The sequence below is a fragment of the Rhamphochromis sp. 'chilingali' genome, assembly GCF_963969265.1.
Source record: "Rhamphochromis sp. 'chilingali' genome assembly, chromosome: 7".
Lineage (NCBI taxonomy): Eukaryota > Metazoa > Chordata > Actinopteri > Cichliformes > Cichlidae > Rhamphochromis > Rhamphochromis sp. 'chilingali'.
Window position 1 is genome coordinate 21,879,765 of NC_137934.1, and position 14,696 is coordinate 21,894,460.

The window sequence follows — 14,696 nt, forward strand, 5'->3', positions numbered from 1 at the left end:
CTTTAGCACTGTGGTGTTTGCTCTGCTCTATAAATAGAGTTGAATTGGATTTGATTGGATTGATTAACCCTTTAAGACCTACCATAGAACCAAGTCCGCCAGAGCTTATATTATATTTTTACATGCTGTGGAGCCATTTTTGGGAGCATTTCAAGTTGCTATACATCAATACAACCATTATAGCCCAGATTTTAATAATATGTATCCATTAAGTGCATAGTAATTACATAAATTGCAAAAAAGTGCAATAAACTACAAAAAAATTGAAAATCGTTTTTGATTTTTTAACATATATTTGTAGTTAGAGAAATTTAAGAGGCTTATCCCTCAAAACTGTAAATACAAAAAAGTTGCACAAAATAGTTTCCCACCACAGGAAATTTATTTTGAGTGTCTTCATAGTTTTATTTTTGAAATACACCAATTTTTATACACTGCAGGAAAAACGAAAATAAATATTATAGTGCAAATTTGCAAAAAAGCAGCACATGCATCAAAATAAACTATTTCCAGCAGTGCAATATGAGTCCTAAGCATCCCAGAAACGACACAGAAAGTCATAAAGTCAAAGATAAGTTTTAAAAAGACCAGTATAGGCCCTGAGGCCCTGATCGCAAAAAAGACTACATTTCTGCGAAAATGACGTCACTTCCGGTTTCGGGCAGGTAATGGCGGAAATGCAAAAGTTCGCGCTGACGTCTATTCCAACGTAGGAAGTGTTATGAACAGCTGATCGGATCGGTAAAGCGTGTTTCTGGAATATTATGTTTTTGTTCCTGCAAGCGCTTTTTATGCAGTTTTTGCAAAGCTTTATGTGGAAGGAAACCGTGACCTAGGACAAGCTGATGGCATAAGATGTAAGTACAACTCCTCCGGTTTCATATGCAAAAAAAATTTTTGCGCTAGCTTACGTGGTTGCAGTGCTACTGGGATTTAAAAATAGTTACGCAAAACAGAGCGTGTCCGCTCCGATCGGCTCTAAAGGTTTAATAAAGATTTAATAACTGCAGGGTTTTTGGGGCAATAAAGTGCATGAAGTCAAGAATTTAAGGAAAATGTTGAATTACTCTGAAATATTTTGAAGATAAATTGTAATACTTTATGAACTTCCCAGAAACTCTTTCAGGATCTTTGACTTTTTCTGGACCTTGAAGTACAGCAAACTGTTGATACTGTAAATTTAAAGTACCGGATCAAAACTTTTCCAAAAGATCTTTAAGGCAGACGCTTGAATATTTTCTGAGTTGTTTTTTTTCTGGAGGAGAAAGAGAGGCACATATGAAGAACAAGGCGAACAGAAGGATGAAAGAAAAGACGAATACATTATCCATGTTGTGTGTTTTTCCCTCTCGATGTTGTGGTGGACGAAGCTTTGTGTGTGTGTTGTCTATTTTCCGTCTCCTCAGGCTCAAACTGATGGATATCAGACGATTATTCAAATGTCGGCGGGCTGCAGAAAGACAAACTCTGGAGAAAAAAAAGAAAAGGGAACTGTGTAGTTTGGAGGCGTAGTGTGACAGCGAGGCCTCTCTCAGTTTTTGTCTTTTTTTGCTCTTTCTTTTTGCCTTTCTTTCAGTCTTTCGGGGGTGGGTCAGCGGGGGGCCCCCCGAGGCGAGAGAACATCAGGAGGTTTATTCCCCGGTCGGTTCAATCAGTCTGTGTCGTCTCCTCCAAAAGGAAAAGATACCTCAAGATAAACAGCAGCTCTGTCAGATCTGTGTTTGTGTGTCCACGAAGGTAACCTGAGGCGCAGATGATCGCCTAAAACGAGCTGCTCAGTCAGTGAAATAAGAACAAATGTTTATGAATCTAGACATCAAGAGTTTATCTGTCTAAGACATTAGTTCTGGTCCCCTGTGTAGCAAAAATGCTCAGAGCTTTAGAAACAGTACAAAAGTCTGAAGGTGTGACGATCCGTGTTTTTAACGTAGTAGCAGAGATAAGAGAGAGCAACAACGTGAAGCTGCAGCAATGAGGAAAGCTGCAATCACAGCTTCAAGAATGTGTTTGCTTCTTCTTACCAAAGATGCAAACAGCAGTCAGGACCAGGCTGTACCTGTAATCAAATCTCTCACCACGGGATAAAAACAGGATGTTTTCCAAATCATTTGAAGCTATAAGCATTTAAAAATAGTAAATGTTCGTAATAACAAAGATTCAGACAAGTTCCTGTGCAAATAGACAAAGCTGCAAGTTAAATGTTGGTGGTCCTTGGGTCCTCAGGCAGCGCTGCATTAAAAACAGACCTGATTCTGTGGTGGGTACTCCTGCATGGGCTCAGGAACACTTCTGAAAACCATCATCATCATCGAACACAGTTCATCTCTGCATCCCAAATTAAACATGAAAAGGTACTACAAGCCTCATTCATCCAACACTTTACTCCATCCCTTAAGCTTTTCCTATCATGCACACAGTAACACTCAGATTCATACATCAGAAGCAGTTGCTTAAGGACAATTCAACATGTGGACTGAATGTGCCAAATATCAAGCAACCAACCTTCCAGTTACGACATAATCCAATCTACCTCCTGAGCCACAGCCTCCTACAAGTTTAAAATAGGATACAGAAATGTCACCAACCGCCTTTCCTGGGAAAAAAACTGATTTAAGATGGCAAAGTGGAAAACCGTCCTGTAGTCTGGCCAAAAAACCGGAGATTCTTTTAGGACATCTAAGAAAAGCGCAACAATCACACCACAGTTCAAATCCAGCATTCATGTTGGTAATACCACTAATGCTGAGTGATCTACAGTTTCTTGGACCAACATATGCTGTCATCCATTTTATTTTTTTATTATTTCAGCAACATAATCCCATCAGATAGTTCAACACAAGTTACAGGGAGGCATTTAGTCCAGGTGGGATGCTCAGTCTGTGAAGGCACCATTAATAGTGAAAGATGTGCAAAGTTTGGTGGAACATAAACCGCTAAATAAACCTTTGTCTTCTCCGAAAAGCAAGACTGTAAAAATATATTCTACTTGTTTTAGACAACGGGTAAAGAACCAGCTGCCTGCAGTCCAGACATGTCACCTACTGAAAACATTTAGAAGATTAAAGAGCTGAAAAATCTGACAATCAGGTCCTGAGCTGTCAAGCAGTTAACACTAAGTTTTCAGGACTACAGGAATCAAAATGAGCTCACATTTTCAATATACAGTGTAATCTCATCCTTTCATTACCATTTTTTTAGTGTCCAAAGTTTTTCTAAAAGCGAGATAAAGGAACCACATTCATTGTGCCTGCATTTAGCAATTTAACGCAGCCTTTTAAAACAGCTTCAGTAATATCAGTGTAGCTTACTTGCTGGGATGTTTTGACCTCAGATTTTAAGATCTAGGAGTAGAAATGTCCAAGCACTGATGAACATTTTTATTGTGGCCTCACGGTTGTGGAGTTTAAATCAATTATCTCTGATAGCTTAAGGCTATTTCAGTATCACTTTCTATTGTCTGCCTGACCTCTCCCATACCCCCACAGGAAGACAGGTAGTCCATTTACCTGTCTGTCACGTCCTCTTTTAACTAACTGTGTGAGTGTGCAGTGGACCGTGGCATCCACAAGGACCATCTGATGACAGCTGAGCTCAAACCAATGGAGCTCCCTCACACTAAGACTCCACTAGTGCAGACGTGCAAACACTCAGGACTGTAAACGGGCTACCTACCTTCCTGTGATGTCACGTGAAAGGTCAGGAAGTTCACTCTTGCTAAACATCTGCATTACCTGGAAATTCATTTAATTTTAGAGCTGTTAGTGTAGGAAAGTGCAGACATGATTTATATGCTCAGGGCTCGGGATGTCCAATATGGCTGCCAGAAGGGGCGTGGCTACAGAAACCTTCATATATACATCAGTCCATTCATCACATTGAGGCTAAATGCATTCCTGTGTTGCTGCTGTCAGTCACACGTAGAATAGAGACTTCCAGGCCCATTCAGACTTCAGGCAGCTCTGCTTAGGCATGCAGCAAGTGTATGCACACACACACACACACACACACACACACACACACACACACAAAGGCATTGACAGATGGCAGTATTCAGACTGACGGCGGTCAAACAGACAGACAGACTGAAGGAGATTGTAAAGCGACTCTGAGATCAGTTGCTTTCCTCAGAAGGTCCCTTAAAGTTCTCACAACAAACCAGGAGGCACAAAATCACAACAGGACATTCGAGCTGATATTTTAATTGATTGTTTCTGGTTTCAAAAAAGTGACATAACAAGTCCTGATCATAGACAACAACAAACTCATCAACTGTTTGTCATCAACAGTTTTCATCTGTTTGAATCAAAACTTTTGCTTTCAAGATCTGTTGCATCAAATTGATAACAAAAAGCTGAGTATAGTTGTTTCTCTTTGATGGTGTTCTACGGCTTCTTGTATACCAGGGGTGCCCAATCCCAGTCCTCGAGATCTACTATCCTGCAGCTTTTAGATGCATCCCTACTCCAACACAGCTGAATCAAATGGTGTGATTACCTCTTCAGCATGCCATCAAGTTTGGCAAAGGCCTGATAACAAGGCATTCAGTTGATTCAGGTGTGTCAGAAGAAGGATGCGTCTAAAAGCTGCAGGACGGTAGCTCTCGAGGACTGGGATTGGGCACCCCTGTTGTATACTATAAGCACGTGCTCAGGAGGACTGAATTTAAGACAAACCCAACTTATGAGAAGCGCTTCAATTCACCCAGAGGACACTAAGGAGAGAGCAGCTTCTCAAAAAAGGTTTTCGTAAATAAAAATGAATTTTTAAAACCTTTTTTGGAAATAAATGCAATTGGTCAACCTATTATTCTTTAATTTGTCTTAAAGTGAAGCTGATTTTGTCCTTATATTGCTAACATTCTGCTGACATATGCTAATTGGCCATTGAATTGGCCAAGTATTTAAATTGGGGCATGTTCTCTTCATACCAGTTACTATTAATAAACTGAGCGTAGCGTTAGTTCAGGTCAAGTCAAGCCACAAACACCATCAGTCTTAAGCCTTTTACATATTCACATCTTCATATCCAGTCGGTGAATCTTATACCGTGGGCATATTTAGGCTGCTTTAGACCACCTACAGTTGCGGCACATCTGCAAGCCACTTTGCAAACCACTTCCATCTGGCTCCTCCTTTTCATGCTGTTCCGAATTAATCAATGTCATTGATGTGGTTGCACTGCTGCTCTCCCCACGGCTGACTTTCAGACAGAAGGTATTTTCTGTTGATCCTTGTTTGATATGTGGAAAAAAATTTAAAGTGGCCTAATGTCCCCAATTTTCTAGGTTACAAATATCAAAAACAGAATAGAAATGGACACATTTGTTTAACGCCAGAAAAAAGGACTATATCGCAAATGTATTATAATTTGAAGGTTTCATTTGAAGATATTACATTAATGCATATTCTTTTCAAAGAACCATAGTAAGTGAGCAGCTGACTTTAAACTGTTTGGACAGGTGTGGACTATTCCTTTGTAATTTCTTCATCAATTAAGCAGTTTTGATTTCCAGCATTTACATTTAGTAATAATAAAAATAATGACTCATGTTTAGTTTTAGGTTTTTAGAGCAGGTCCCTTCTGTGGATGCAGGGTTTTGTTGGGTTTTTTTTGCACCAAAACAAAAATGTAAAAATTTATCTGGTTAGTCTCCAAAACAAAGAAAGACACAGGAACTCCTTGATGTTTTGTTGGATTCGATTCCTGATTGGAGCTTTAATAAAGACACAAAGACTCTTTGATTGGCAGTCGCAGTGTGAGTGGGTTTGTGTGTGTCCATCTGCCTGTCGTGGACGAACTGTAAGGAAAGTGCTTTCACTGTGAAGCACACACACACACACACACACACACACACACACACACACACACACACACACACACACACACACACACACACACACACACACACACACACACACACACACGGCTGTTCTGAATAGGGGAAGGTTTTCTTTAATGAGAGTGAAATTTAAATCCTGGACATTGTGCTGCTTTGCAGCTACAGCCAAGACGAGCAGGTTTTCCTTCCACACACACACAAAGTACAATGACGTAATGCTTTTGCAGAAGCTGAAACAAGTCTTGTATCGAGGCCGATGACCTGCTGTGAGGTGAAATGGATTTGAATTCATTTAAGTGTCTTGCTTTAACAGTAGTTTACACTCAAGTAGAAACACTAAAACTTCGCAAATACTGTTGTTACATGGCCACAGAAATCTGTAGAACTTCTTTAAGCAGCCATAAAACGTCTTCCCGGAGGACACCAGAAGCCTCAAAAAAACCTGTGGAACCTCTTTCAAAAGTCCAGAATAACTTTCTAAGACTCACTGAAGCTGAAAAGAAGTCCTCAAGGATCAAACATCAAACTTTTTGTATACATTCACTTTTGGGGTGTATTCTTCAAAGACTTTCCCAGTCGTCTACATTTAAAATTCCACTGAGTCCATTTTTCGGGCTGTTTAGCTTTTATTATGATGCGATCCAATAAGCTGTCATAGCACCCAAGCTTCCATTAATCTTTAAGGACCCCTTTCAGGTGTTCCTGAAAGTTTAGCGTTTCTGTAAAACTAAATGAAATGTCTCTAAGCACACCTGAAAACTCCCTCCTCAAAAACAATGAAACAGCTTGAATTGTTCCAGGAGCCTCTTTAGAGATCACTGAATGTGACGAAACGTCCTTAAACATCAAACCTCTTTATTTACCTTCATGTGCACCCTAGGATCCACAACCAAAACTTCCTGAAGAACGCCTGGAGCTTCTGCAAAACTCTTTCACCAGCTGCACCTCTTGAGAAATCCCTCTAACCTTCTCAAAACCTCCAGGAAACTCTACATTTGTGGGCTAAACTCAAGGATCTGTTAATCCTCTATCAGAAGACACCAAATTGTCTTCTGATGTTTCAACACCCTTGAAACATTGTCAGTCCACACATTCCTGTTTGCCTGTAGAGGAATAAATTAAAAGTCCTTTAAAGAATCTTCAATGTCTCTAAATGTATGTTAGAATTCTACAATCCTAAAGCTTCAGAGAAACTATCAAAACATCTACAAGAATTCCCTGATATCCCTGATGTACTTGAGAAGTCTCTTTTAAGGATCACAGAAGCAAAGAAAAAACTCCAATACATTCCTAGGTATTGCCAAGGGATAACTTCCTGATAAACGAGGTAATCTTCTTCAAAGGTCTTGAAACCTTATTAAAACTGTTCTTATACTCTTCAAAGTTGATAATCTGTCGATCATCCAATTATTTTTTCCAGTCAGCACAACCATTTAGAAAACTTTAAGAACTCCTTCAACAGGTTCCTGAAACAATTAAAAATCTCTTAAATGCCTTTAAAGAATGAAACCTGAAATATCAGAGCTCCTTTAAAACTGCTGAAACCTCTCCAAATTTGTCTAAACGTAGAAAGAATAGAATCACTTGAAAAACTCCAGGAGCTTCTTCAATGAGTCTTGGCTGAAAACGGTTTCCGAAATAACACCTGTCCTGATGTTGGCACTCTTACCCTGCAGTCTGTGCAATGTACCTGGTTATAGATTCAGCTAAGACATGAACTTTTAAGTGTTAAGGCCGGACTCATAAAATCCGTGTAATATTTCAAGCATAAAAAATATTTTTTGGACTCACCTATTCTTAACACTTAGAGTCCCCCGAGAGCAGCCATTTGGCAGCTGTTCACAACACCGCCGTAATTTTGATGGACGAATTTGCGGCATTTATTATTTTTTGTACCTCAGACATACACATAGACACTGCTCAGGTCAGTAGGCTCTCTGAAATTATTTCTATGCCTTCTCTTACGTGGTCCGAACCCTGCTAACGAGAGTTCATACTGCCCCACCAACATCCTGAAATGTGCACAAAAGCAGCTGTGCAACACAGATTCAACTCCTGGGTCAAACCATGAAACTGACCCTACCTCTGCCTTCTCCTGAGAATTAGATGAACCCAGAATCTCAGTTTCTTCCTTTTCTTGTTTAGAAACATCAGGACCAGCTCTTCATCGCTTGGTGTCCACTTCATTTTTTTCACAGTGTGTGTTTTTTGAGGGTGAATTTTCTGTAAAAAATGCAACAAGTTCAGATCTGAAAAATTCTGAATGTCGTGTCCCTGTTTGTCCTCGGTGTGTAATGGCTTTTACTCAAATTTTAATTCTTTAAGTTATATAAAAAATAATCCTACTGCAGCAGTTAGTGAAGAGAGCAAAGGTGTTTTTGTATCAGGCTGTGAACGTGTTTTCTCTCCTCTAACGTTGGACATTGTAATATGGGAATCTATGGGGACTGACCCACTGTTGGAGACTGCCTCAAGTGGGCATTCGGGGAACTGCAGCTTCATTTGTGCTGTGGTTGAATTTGGGAACTTATTTTTGTCTCCAGGTGTAAATTCAGTGATGCACTCTGGGTCTCTGCAGATTAAATGTTTTTCCTTAAACATCATGAACCACAGCACCTGACATGCACCCGAAAAACAGGCACAGAGGACAGGTGTTCCGTTTCTCACCACTACATAACATCACCCGTGCGCGCGCAGGCACGCTCACACACACACACACACACACACACACACACACACACACACACACACACACACAACACTTACTTTGTGCAGACTTTGGATCAACAGGTTACCTTAAAGAAAACGAAAACCTTCGCTGCTGACTTACAGGTAAGATGTGAAGACGCTCAGGTTGCTCGGTATTTCCCGGAGGCCCAGGTCCGAACAGTCCACCCAGTGCAGCAGCCCGTCCACCTCACACCGGCAGCGGCCAGGGCAGCTGGTCCGCCCCGCTCTCCCGACCTCGTCCCCGGAGCTGTTCAACCCAGCTGCAGCTCTCTGCACCGCGGGCACGGCGGAGCTCCGCATCTCCAGCTCAGCCCCGGCGCTCCTGAAGCCCACCGAGAGCAGCGCAAAGGCGGCTAGGACAGGCACAAACCCTAGCATGTCCTGCGTGGTCTGTCTCCGCAGGGTGAAAGTTTCAGTCAGAAGTGATGTGGAAATATAAAGTTGCAGCCTGGGATCCGGATCACGTTGTGGTGGTTTTTGGTCCCTACTCACCAGAAGCAAACTGGAAACCGCTCAGTTTTAACTTCCTCTGATCCGGATGTAAAGTGGAGCACAAAGAGGATTTGAAGAGTGGAATAAAAGTGCAGGTTGTCTGAAGTTTGGTCGCTTTCCAGGCTGAACGCGTGGAGCTGCACAGCAAGAGTGTGCGTGTGTGTGTCCCTCCACTCACTCTACAGGAGTGTGTAAACCGTGGTTCACTTTATATAGGCGGTGTGTCTCTGCTTCTGCGTGTGCCGTGATTTTTAATAGCAGCAGTGAAAAAACAAGTAAATATTAAAATCCACAGAGCATGTCCCTCATTATTTATGTCACATGCATGTCCCCCCCCAATAAAAACGTACAGGAGAGGATTAACTTCAGTTTCCTTCACATAAAAAAGTAATTTCCACCACAAATTGATATAGGACATTTATTATCTACTTTTTATTTACTTTAGTATTTATTCTTATTATTTCTACTGTTTTAACTATTGTTTAGTAGCATGCTTCTTATAACAAGACCTAGGAAACTTCCTCACACCCACAGTCGGTCGCTGAGCCTGGCTCTGCCAGAGGTTTCTTCCCGTTAAAAGTAAGTTTTTCCTTCCCTCTGTCAGCAAAGTGCTTGCTCATCGAGCTCTTCATTTTGTTGTTGGGGATTTCTCTCTGTTATTGTAGGGTCTTTACAATATAAAGCAATTCGATGCAACTGATGTTATGATTTGGTGCTATATAAATAAAACTCAATTAAACCGAATCCTTTCAAATGGTTTAATGAAGCTGAGTCTGTTAAAAATTAGAGTCTGAGGTTTAAATTTTCCTCAGAAAGGACCCCAAAATCCATCTGATTAGTGCATCCTTCCAAGTGCTCAAAGGAAACCTGCACTCACATTTGAAACTCACTTCTTATAAGCTGTGGAAACATGAAAGACATTTAAAGAATTTCATGCATTTTATGCATAAACTTGCAGGTTTTTTTTTTTTTAAATGATGTTGATAATGAGCTGAACCATCTTCTCCATCTCTTTGCTCTTGGCCTGCAGTGCCACCAACGAGCCTAGCTTGTTCGCTCTGCAACAGAGTTGCCCCCCCTAACAGCTATTTGTCTCATAGCTGATGTTGATATGCTTATTTATTGTAGCTATTTTTTCTCTTTTACATTCCATTGAAACAAAACACAACTATAACAAATAACTTAACAGTGCTAATGTTTTTCAGCTGTTAATCACAGTATTTTTTTAACCTGTCTGCAAAAAATTAGGGTTGCACAAAACAGTCTCAGCAAGTAATCTTGTTATTCATATTCCAGAGCCCTGTGCTACAAAGCAAGCTCATCATAGCCAGCATAGCTTTCATTACCTTCACTTATCCTGATATCAGCAATCAGGCTCAGAGGTCACATGTCAACTCTGTAAGTCAGCCCAGGTTTCAATAGTCAAGCTACAAGAAAGGGGTGGTGCTGGCAGCACCTGACCAATCACAAAGAGGGATAAATGTGCTGGCAGCAGAGCAAGGAAGAGAAAAGTACAGTATTAGAATAATATGAAGCGATTATAAACGCAATACAGACGGAAAGTAACACAGCTGCTGGCAAATAAGCTGTATGAGTATTAGTAACAGGAAAAGCACCAAATGGCAGTTTAGTACTTAAAATGCTGTATGAACATGTGCACACTAAAACTGGAAAAATATTAGTATTTGAAGCCAAAGAAAGCTGACAGTACATGTTAACATGTAGCAGCCCTGTTATTACAAATCATAAAATCTGATATGTTATAATTATTACCTCATTAAATTATTATTTAGATGTGCATTTAATTTCATTCTATAAATACAATGTAAACATTTAATGGAATGTTCAGTATGTTTAGTATGCATTCACCTTATACTGAGCTCATTTAGTCTAAGTCATTGAATAATATATATATCATCCTGCTATTTGTGCACAGAGGTCTGAAGGATCTTCCGGGAATGGTGACACTATTTTCTGGAGTATCGATTAGCTTGTAGCCAGTGATTTCATACCTGTTGGTCTTTAAACTTGAATATATTATCTCTGGGCCCTTCATAATAAAGAGCCACGGTTAAATTTCATGAACTGACTGTCAACTGATTCATATACACCAATGGAAGATTTTTGACTTTTAAAGGATGGAAAATAGTAGTTTTGGAGCTTTTGGTGAATTATTGAATCCCACATCAGGACAGGAGATTTTTTTAAATAAATAAAACTGTTCAGCTGTGATTAGAAAAGATTATGTTTGAATACTGGAATACACCATAATGAGGGTTTCAGGTATTTTGTATTTGGAGGTTTTTGGGGCACTTCACCCAGAACACGAGGGGCTAGAAAAAAACCTTTTTTCTGCATGGAGAGGCTCAGTGAGGTCACAGCATTGTAATTAAAGTAATTAAACTCAGCCATAACAGACTGATTTCCTTTCTGATTTGCTGTCAGATTCTTTTCAGGTTGTTTTGCTTTTCATTTGTCTAATTTGTGTATTTTTCATCTTCTTAGTCTCTTTCTTTTATTTTATATTTATTGGAGGGTGTTTGCTTTGATTTGTGTCTCTTTGTGGTCAATGCATCAACAATCCAGCTTTTTGAGTAAAAACATAAATTTCACATGTAATAAATTGGTTGAATGTTGTGATTTATTTCTTGTTTATATTCTTCTTATATATACTCAACCATCTACATTATTAGGTAGACCTTTTCAGCTGCTTGTAAACAGAAATATATGATTTACCATCACAGCAGCTCAAAGCTTTTAGGCATAAAGACATGGTCAAGACGACCCACTGAAGCAGGCTACAGCAGCAGAAGGCCACACCAGGTGGTGCTTCTGTCAGCTAAGAACATGAAACTGAGACTACAGTTTTCACAGGTTGATAAAACTGGAGACTAGAAGATGGAAAAATGTTGTCTGGTCTAGTAAGTCTCCAGTTCTTCTGCGACATTCAGGACGTAGGATTAGAATTTGGGGCAAGCAAGAAAGCATCCATCCTACCTTCTGTCAAAGGTCAGGCTGCTTTTAGTTTCCATCCCCTGAAGACCAAAACAGTCCATCTAATGATGCTGCTTCTAGCAGAATAACGCACCATAGCACGAAGGTCAAATCATCTATAACTGGTTTCTTGAACAATGAGTTCACTGTACTCAAATATCCTCCACATCAGCAGATCTCAGTCAAACAGAGCACCTTTTGAGATTGGAGTTGGAACGGGAGATTCACTCATGGATGTGGAGCTGACAAATCTGCAGCAACTGTGTGATGCTGTCACATTTACAAGAACCAAAATCTCTGAGAAATGTTTCCAACATGAAGAATTAAAGCAGCTCTGAAGGCAAAAAAAACAATCAAATCCAGCACTAGCAAGGTGTACCTAACAAATTGGTCAGTAATCTGATGATATACTTGTTCAGTATATCGAGGCAGAGTAATGCTAGCCTGACTTTTAGGGATTCCTGGTAATTCAGCCTTCCATGAACCCTGAAATCAGAAAAGTCTGATCTCTCACATCTCCCCACAAGGCCTGAAAACAACTTAAGTCCTCACAAAGTCAGGTAAACCTGTACACTAATTTGATGTTAATGGTTAGCAGTTCTGAGATCCTGCTGCAAGTTTCAAGGAAATAAGACACAAAGGGGTGGGGGTGAGGTAAAGCTGACATATAATAGTTGTCACCACACACACACACACACACACACACACACACACACACACACACACACACACACACACACACACACACACACACACACACACAACATGATGCAACAGTATGAAGAAACCTGTGTGAAAGCAGGAAAGATTTCTGTCTTTCTGATTAGTTAAATGACAAAAAAAACAGAACTCATGGGAAAAATTCAGAAATGTAAATTTGCAAGAAAAAAAATGAAATATTTATGAAGGAAACTATTTTTATTTTGTGACCAGGTTGCTTCACTTTGTCTGGACCACAGTGATAAATCACCTAGTTTAAAAGAAAGACTCCCTGACATACAAACTTATGTTAATCTTTCAGTTTCTATGTTGTTTATTTTATTTCTGTGATGACATGTTTGATAATTTTGCACCTTGTGTCTACGTTGTATCTCTTTTCTGTCTGTTTCCTTGTGGTTTGGCTGCATTCATTTTTCTTTCAAGTTCTTTTTTTGTAATTGCTTTGCATATTTTTTGCAGCTTTTTGTTTCTCTTTAGCATCGCTTTGTGTCTTTGCTGTCATTTTCAGTATATTTCTGAACATTCTGCATCTCTTTTTTTGTCATTTGTGCTTCTTTTGTGTTTGTTTTTCAGGTTTTTGTTGATATTTTTGTCTTGTCTGTTCTGTTTGTGTGATGTTTCAGTTTTTGGTTTTTTGTTTTATTTCCATATTTTATTGAAACCTTTTTTTGGTCATTTGTTTTTTTCTGTGTCATTTTGCATGTATCCCTCTTTTGTTTGTTGTGTTTGATGCTTTGTTTCCTCTCTGTGGTCACTCTGGGCCTGTCTCTGGTCTTTTTAAGCTTCTTTGTACTTGAGGTTGTTTTGCAGCTTTTGTTCTTTTCTTCCACCCTCCTAAACATGAATCTGTTCCTGTTTTCAATGGGACTCTGCCCTCTAGTGGCTAAGCAGCTTCACTGCAGTCAGAGACGGAAAAACAAGTTGGTTTTTTGTTTCCATGCGTCCTTGAAGGCGTCCAACAGGAAAACCAGGCTCGTGTCAGGGCTGTAAAACTCCACATGACAGCTCTTTATATTTCATCATCTGAGGTTTATATGAAAAATAAAAGAAGCAAAGCATGCTGGATGTTGGAGTTATTAGATGTTTGATTTTTTTTAATTTCATATACAGATAAACATGTAACCTTATTATCTGACTTTGATCTTTGAACTTTCTCGTCGATTTTATTCAACATGAGTTTTTTCCAAGACAAAAATGCTTAATATTTTTCTTATAATTTCACTTAGCAGATCAACATTTTCATTTTTATCTCATAATTTGTACTAAGTACAACTGTTGACTTTTTCCATCTAAAAATTAGTTTGAGTTCATTACTAACCAAATCACACAAATTTTGTTTTACATTTTTTAACCATTTTTATTTTCAAGTCGTCAATAATGGTTTTCATGTCATATTTAAAGACTATTTTATAGCTTTGATTGGAGCAGTAGAAACTGACAATTACTTTGCAAAAATTTCAGCTATTTATATTGCTTTTTATGTGAAATTATCACTTTTTAAATAATTTATCTCATTTTTTATTTAAAAAAGGCAAAACATTAAAACACTTATTATTCTCATAATTTTAAGACACTGAATACAATTCTGTAGTTTTTGTCTCATGTTTTTGACTTGTTCTGCAAAAAGCTCTCTTTTTTCCCTTTTAGCTCAGGAGTTGCATGTTGAACCACAGACTGGATATAAATATTAAACATAAATATGCTTTACAGGCTGTGATGAGCCAACAGCGCTGACGGAGCTCATCATGTGACTCTGCAGCGAGGAGCTCTCACTCTGCTGCTGCTTCAGAGGCCCAGGCAGTGCCGATCGACCAGCAAAGAAGGAATTTCACAAATCCAGAGACAAATACGGCAAGAAAGGTTCAGAAATAAAACATATGAAATAAAGAAGTAAAATGTTAAAATTATTCACAAATCAAAA

General features: G+C 39.2%; 1 protein-coding gene across 2 annotated transcripts in view; it reads right to left on the minus strand.

Moving 5' to 3' along the window:
• The window catches only part of LOC308399467 (leucine-rich repeat-containing G-protein coupled receptor 5-like), a 52,844-nt gene extending 43,266 nt beyond the window's left edge, over positions 1–9,578 (minus strand). Inside the window, exon 1 of one of the 2 annotated variants that reach the window (XM_080886758.1) lies at positions 8,670–9,578. In XM_080886758.1, coding sequence (XP_080742884.1) covers positions 8,670–8,947 — 278 coding nt within the window. In that variant the 5' untranslated portion in view covers positions 8,948–9,578. The remainder of the gene's footprint in view (positions 1–8,669) is intronic. The other variant, XM_080886757.1, reaches the window with a different exon arrangement.
• Positions 9,579–14,696: the final 5,118 nt, after the last annotated feature.